The sequence below is a fragment of the Cygnus olor genome, chromosome 1 (genome assembly GCF_009769625.2).
Source record: "Cygnus olor isolate bCygOlo1 chromosome 1, bCygOlo1.pri.v2, whole genome shotgun sequence".
Lineage (NCBI taxonomy): Eukaryota > Metazoa > Chordata > Aves > Anseriformes > Anatidae > Cygnus > Cygnus olor.
In genome coordinates, this window is record NC_049169.1 from 22,221,200 (window position 1) to 22,228,257 (window position 7,058).

At 34.0% G+C, this 7,058-nt stretch overlaps 1 protein-coding gene across 4 annotated transcripts in view; it reads left to right on the plus strand.

Moving 5' to 3' along the window:
• ZNF800 (zinc finger protein 800) overlaps nt 1-6,217 on the plus strand; it is an 18,289-nt gene extending 12,072 nt beyond the window's left edge. For 3 of the 4 annotated variants that reach the window (XM_040549603.1, XM_040549595.1, XM_040549586.1), the window contains exons 5-6: nt 1,622-3,365; nt 4,710-6,217. In XM_040549603.1, coding sequence (XP_040405537.1) covers nt 1,622-3,365; nt 4,710-4,719 — 1,754 coding nt within the window. In that variant the 3' untranslated portion in view covers nt 4,720-6,217. Of the gene's footprint in view, nt 1-1,621; nt 3,366-4,705 lie in introns of all 4 variants that reach the window. The other variant, XM_040549610.1, reaches the window with a different exon arrangement.
• The last annotated feature ends 841 nt before the right edge of the window (nt 6,218-7,058 follow it).

Here is a 7,058-nt window from a genome sequence, read left to right on the forward strand (position 1 = left end):
TGAAAGGGATGAATTGTATTTTCAAAGCAGAATTGTAAGTGCATCTGACTTAAAAGGTTTCTAAGCAAAATAAGATTACCCTGAGTAAAGACTTCAGTCCTGCTCCTGACATTCTTTCATTTAATTGCCTGCTTAACTGATATTTTCCACTGTTCACTAGGAAGGGTTCAAATGACAAAAACAATGCTATGTGCTCCAGATAAAGAGAATAATAATAAATACTCTGAATAAAGCTATATAAATCCTTGTGTTTTATACAAAATTGAGAATGAAGATTATTGAATGACGTGGGAGGTTTTTTTCAATATATAAAATTAAAAGCTAGTGACAATAGCTAGGAATAAAAGTTCAGTAGTCCTCATGGTGAAAAATCACTAATACCATTCCCTGAGGACTCTTTTGAGGTACTTTGTGTAGTCATCGGATATGACTACATATATGGTGTGAAGAGGTGGTATAAAATAGGAATGACTTTTTACCCTTGATATAAATTATGCAGATAATCCCCATTTGAAGCTGACTACAAAAGATGTTAATAATTCAGTGTTAAAACACGGTTCTGAGCAACAAAGCAGCATATTTCCTGTTCTGACACTCTTTCCTCTACTTGAGAATGTGGAAAGAATGACCCTCACTCAGTGAGGGTTTACTTTACTCAGGAAATAAAATTACCAATACTTTTTTTTTTTTAATAAAATACACATAACATCATTGTGGTAGCCAGGAATATAAATGTTTTGAAAAATATTTGAATAAACTTTTTTTGAAACTGAGTATATTAAAACAGTACTTTACAAACTTCAGCTTGCAAAGTTTAGTATCAGGCAAACAAGGAGAGGAGGATCTCTGTATCATCCTTTCTTGCTTTTTAAGTTCATTTCAACTCCTCATCAGGGTAGAGCACAGGGTGAACCTTTGGGTAAGCTGAGCAGAGTCATTTCATTAAATATTATTTCATTGAATTTTTATTCTTTTGAGAAATTATTTTTTTCCTAAATTCAGAATTGGTCTGTCCTTATATTTATCTTCCTGTATCACTAAGCCTGCTAACTGTTTTGGTAGTGCTAACATCTTTCCCTGCCCCAGAAGTTCTGTCTCATCTACTTCTGTCCTCATGCAGTGCTCGGGTTACACAGATGTTTCATTCTTTCTTAAGGACTGTTCCGAGTTTACGAAAAAGAGCTTATTTCCAGAAATAGATTCTTCTATTGAGAATGCCTTTTTCCAGCAGTAGGAAGATCAGTTCTATGCTTCGGGCTTCGCTGCACACTGGAAGAACAAGCTCAGTACTATGTCCTTACTTTTGCAATTGATACAGCTTTTTAGATAAGTTTAATTCCTGACAAACTAATTTTTAGCTTAGGTGGCTTTCACATTAGCACACTAGAAGGATGTTCTTTCAGTCTTGGCTTCTAGTAAAATTGTCACTTGTACTGATGTGATAAAAATGATTACTCAAAACCTATAAGTATAAAAGTTCGGTAAAATAGTAAAAATGCGGGGCTTATGCAAATTTGGTGGCTGAATAGACACAGTGGTAAAAAGGCGCTTTGAAATTTGTAAAACTTAAATAATTTGAAGTTACTAAATGATTTTAAAATGTCTTTGCCTTTTTGTACAGACCTCCCAGATATAAATGATAAACAGAGTCAAGCCATAAATGACCTCCTGGAAGCAATCTATCCAAGGGTAGACAAGCAAGAATATATAATTAAATTAGAACCTATAGAAACTAATCAGAATGCTGTATTTCAATATGTATCAAGGACTGATAGCCCAGAAGAGAACACAGAAAGTAGTAGTACCCCTGATCAAACTCCAGTACAGACACAGGAACCCAGCACTGAGCAACCCAAGACTGTTTTAGCTCCAGCTCCAGTTGGGGAGACTGTAGAATTACCTCCTGCTGATCCTGTTACAAACAAGGTGACACCTACTCCTGAAGAACAGCCTCCAGCGGTAACTCCTGAGTTGGACTCTTTGGATAATTCTGATTTTGGCCACCAGTTGATTTGTTGCCTTTGTAGAAAAGAATTTCATTCCAGACGCAGTGTACGCCGGCACATTAGAAAAGTACACAAAAAAAAGATGGAAGAGCTAAAGAAGTACATAGAAACAAAAAAGAAACCAAATCAGTGCTCCACAAAGGGACGAAATAAGAACGTTCTTGTAACATTAGGTAGAAGTTGTCCTGTGTGTTATAAATCATTTGCCACAAAAGCCAACGTAAGGAGGCATTTTGATGAAGTTCATAGAGGATTAAGAAGGGATTCCATTACTCCTGATATAGCTACAAAACCTGGGCAACCTTTGTTCTTGGATACAGTTTCTGCTAAAAAATCTTTTAAGACCCGAAAACAAAAGTCGTCTTCAAAGGCTGAATACAATTTAACTGCGTGCAAATGCCTTCTGTGCAAGAGAAAATATAGTTCACAAATAATGCTGAAAAGACACATGCAAATTGTTCACAAGATAACTCTTTCTGGAAAGAACTCTAAAAGAGAGAAAGGACCCAACAATACTGCCAATGGAACAGAAATAAAACTAAAAGTTGAACCAGCAGATTCTGTAGAACCTTCACCCCCTTCCATTGCTCTTTCTCCACAGAATGAATTAAAGGGAACAAATCACTCAAATGAGAAAAAAAGCACTCCGTCAGCACAGAAAAATAAAGTTAAACAGGACACAGAAAACCCTAAATCAACCTCTAAATCATCCACTAAGTCAACCTCTAAACCAACCTCTAAATCAACCAATGCATCTGCTGCAGGTGGCCAGCAAAAAACCAGGAAGCCAAAACTTTCAGCTGGCTTTGACTTCAAGCAACTTTACTGTAAACTCTGTAAACGCCAATTTACTTCAAAACAGAACTTGACAAAACACATCGAATTACACACAGATGGGAATAACATTTATGTTAAATACTACAGGTGTCCGCTCTGCTCTTACGAAACACGTCGCAAACGCGATGTGATAAGGCATATAACTGTAGTTCATAAAAAGTCACCGCGCTACCTTGGGAAAATAACTGCAAGTTTAGAAATTAGAGCAATAAAAAAGCCAATTGATCTTGTTCTAAATAAGGTGACAAAAAGAGGCCCTCAGAGGGATGAAACAAAACAGATTGGTTCAAAACAGGATGTCGCTTCTAATTCGCCCAATAAAAAGTATGAAGGAGCTGATGTTGGCATTGAAGTAAAAGTAACAAAAAACTTTTCTCTTCATCGATGCAATAAATGTGGGAAAGCGTTTGCCAGAAAAGCTTTTCTAGAACATCATAAGAAAACCCATAAGGCGAATGTATCTCATTCACCTGAAGAAAATAAAACCAAAGGCAGAAGTACAAGATCTAAAGCTGTTGTCTGGTGAGGAAAATGTAGTGTTTTGTCTTTTTTTTTCTCCAAACAAAACAAAAACACCTCCTTTCACATGCTGTTGTTGATACGTTGACAAAAAGATATTTTTCCATAGATTTTATGGTTTAGTGGCTTAAATACCATGATATATGTCAAAGTTGTTTCTTAATTATTTTTTTAGTGTTTAGGAAAAGAGTTAATTTCTAAATTTTTCATTACAGGAAACTGGAATAGAATATAGATTAAGGTGTGCTAAGTTGACTCTAAGTTGTTTTTAAGGTATTTGTTGTAATCAAGCTAACATAAACACGTCTAAAATAGTATGCTTTTAAATTATCAATGCCCTTGTCTGGTTTGAATAACGTACCCTGTTAATGAACAGCTCTGTAACCTAGTTGAAGAAGTGCTAAAAATACCATGGTAGAAGCTGTTGACTGAAAATATCTCTATGATGTACAGTAATTATCTTCTTTTTTTTTAATATTTCATGTGTATTAGGCAATACACGTGTTCTGTCCACAGAAGGACATAGAACAGTTTGTTTGAATGTAATTTGGACACTTAATTGTTTTGATTTAAAATCAGTTTGAGTTAGGTCCCTGTGAACACTTAAAATCATAAAATTTAGGATTTGATTCTTTTAGTGCTCATTTATATAAGCACAAGTTCAGAGACTTCTGGTTGTTTATTTTTTAAAGTGTTTGAGTCTCAGATTTTTTGTTTTAAGCCTAAATGTATGGAGAGGTCTGGCCAAGAATTTTCTGACCTTCTGCTTGTATGGTACACTGGGAATTGTTTTATACTTGAGAGTTGTATTTGTACTTTCTTAGTTTTCCAGTGCCTTTATATTAAAGATGGCCTGTTTTTTAAGAGGATCTTTCAAAAAAATGAAATAATATTTTGTATTTCAGAGTGATTGACTCATGCCTGAAGGTGTGGGGATTGTATAAAAAAAACTATAATGGAGAGACATTATTGACACCTATAAGAGGTTTTAATATTCTTATTTAGAAATAGCCTTATAATGTATTTGGTGGAAAAAAAACCACAAGTATATGTGCCTTGTTCTATATTTTTACTCTGAAATGGGAGGTAATTTGATTTCAGTTCAGTTTTTGTAGTGTTAGCTAGGTTAAAGTGTAACCTGATCTGTTCATGGCTTCGTAACAAATCCTGGCTGAATGGGATGGAACTGGACCCTGAATTATTGTAATTTTAGGAGGAAGAGTGACTTTTGTATTTTGATGATGAATTAAAATTTTAACCATATAAATTATTTATGTTCTGTAATTTTAAACAGAATTATATTGGTAAACACAAAGCATTAATTTATTCCCATTTCTCCTCAGATAGGTTCAAGTGATGTTCGGAAAGTTTGGAGTTCATTTGCATGAAAAAGACTTTAATGTGGTGTTGGAACCGCTAATATCTTGATAATGGTACTGTGAGGAGGAAATACTTTCATAAGCTGTTGTTTTCTTACTAAATTACGACCATTCTGACTACTTGTTAGCCAGTGCTTCCTCCCAAAACACTGCAGTAGTTGAAATGCACACGTGCTTCTAAATTAGCAGTTAACTATGCTTATGTCTATGCAGTTGAGGTTTGATACATGAACTTAAAAAAAAAAAAAAAAAAAAAAAACAAACAGAGGCAACTTAAACAACAGCTTTGGAAGAAGACTTTTGTTCCTCATTTAGGAAACCATCTTCAGAGAGCTCATCGTGCATACTGTTCCTCCCTAATAGCGCTAACTGATGAACAGCTCTTAACTTTTTTGTGATATCTACTCTGGCAATTGTTGTGTTATATACTGTTTTAAATTTATTACAAATGAATGTATAAGAGCAAACAATGTAGTGTATATTGGCTGAATTGTACTAATTTTTAGTATTTGCCATAACATCAGTTTGTTCATACTGACTAATTTCCCAGTTGTGGGACGTTCTGAATTTCACTGTACTACAGTTGCTTCAAAGATCTCCGTATTTTTTCCATATGTGGTTCATAGGACAGCTTGGTAAACATCTAGGATGTTTACAAGAATATCCACATTCCTCTATTCTTGAATTTTTTTTAAAAAAAATTATACACAAGCACTTTAATGATAGTTGCAGTTTATATTTTCAGTTTATTTTTTGAAAGATCAACACACTAATGTTAATATGAAGGTAGTGAATATTTGCTGATGTATTATAGACAGACAATCTGTGCACAACCACTTATAATGTTAGTTTATTTCTTTAAATATTAATAAAAAGGGAGGATAGTATGGGAGAAACTCAAAGTAATTTTTCTCTCAATATGATGAATGACCACTATAGATAGCACTTGACTTTGTATAATTTGGAAAATGTTTTAGATCCTTTTTTTTTTTTTTTAACCTTTTAATCAGAATTTTAGTAAAACTGTTGCATGCCTGCCATTATGGGATTCTTGGCAGGTTTCGTGCATCAGCGGTTTTGTTTTGTTTTATTATTATTTTTTTTTTACTTTTTAGAAAATATTTTGTTAGTGATTTGTGTCAAATTGCTACAATTTGAAAGGTACTGTACATCAGAAGAAATACCATGTTTTTTATATAGGTTCACTCCCTTACTTAGGGAGGTGCCTCATGTTCATATATACTTTTTGTATAAAATATATCTAAAAATGTTGATCACAAGATCAAAAGTAAAAATACTTTTTATGGATAGAGAAATATTTGGCCCTGTTAGTGCATTGCACTAAAAATACTGTGAATGGGAACTGGACTGTAGCTGTTGCTGGAAATGTTTTATATTGAATGTACATGCTTTTGTTTGGATAAATGTACTGTATTTGGTTGAAAATAAAGCAGACTGGAAATCGCTTACACGTGCATAAACAAGATGATGTTGTTTTTGTAAACCTGGTATATTTGTCACTCCTTAAGCAGAAATTACAATGTTTGCATTTTTTCTTGTAAAATTTTACCTTCTGATCATTGAAACTAGTTGCTTGTATTATTCTGTTGTAATAAATTCTTTTGCTTTTGTTTTGTTATGAAAAGTTTGGCACTTGTGGAGTGAACATTTCTCCACATTGATGGTTGACCCTTGCTGTATTTTTAGAAAACCCTTTGATACTGGATTTTTGTCATTTGTAAAGGTGTCTCTTCTTTAGCTGAGCAGAGCTTGTTTTTATGATCCTTTTACAACAAAACTGAATATAGATATTGAAGGAGATAGGCTATGCATTTCATTTTTAATAAGAAAATTGGTGTACATAGCTTGTGTTGCAAATTATGTTGGTGGCCAGCTAATGTTAATTCTTTATATGGTTGGAATATAAGAACTGCCATAGTCATCATTTATTCTTCTCCAAAGGAAGATGGTAAGCTATTTATGTAAGTGCAATTTAAGCCATGGCCCTGAGTGCCTGTGGATTAAGATTAGGAAGTTAAAATGAAGAAATAGGGATAGGATAACTGTTCATTTCTCAGCTGAGCCTTTCTGTGGTTTCTGGGCTGGTCTGGGTGGGTGTGCAGACTGCATCTTTACTTACTTGAAGGTGAAGGTATTCCTGTTTCGAAGGTAAGCTTTCTGCTAAGGGACCTCCAGTTCTGCATCCATGTAGTTAAATTCTCTTGTTCCACTCGAAGTTTTGGGTAGTATATTTCCTTTGAAAGATGTGGCTTAATAATTAGCAATTGCCACACTTTTTTTTTTTTTTTTTTTTAAA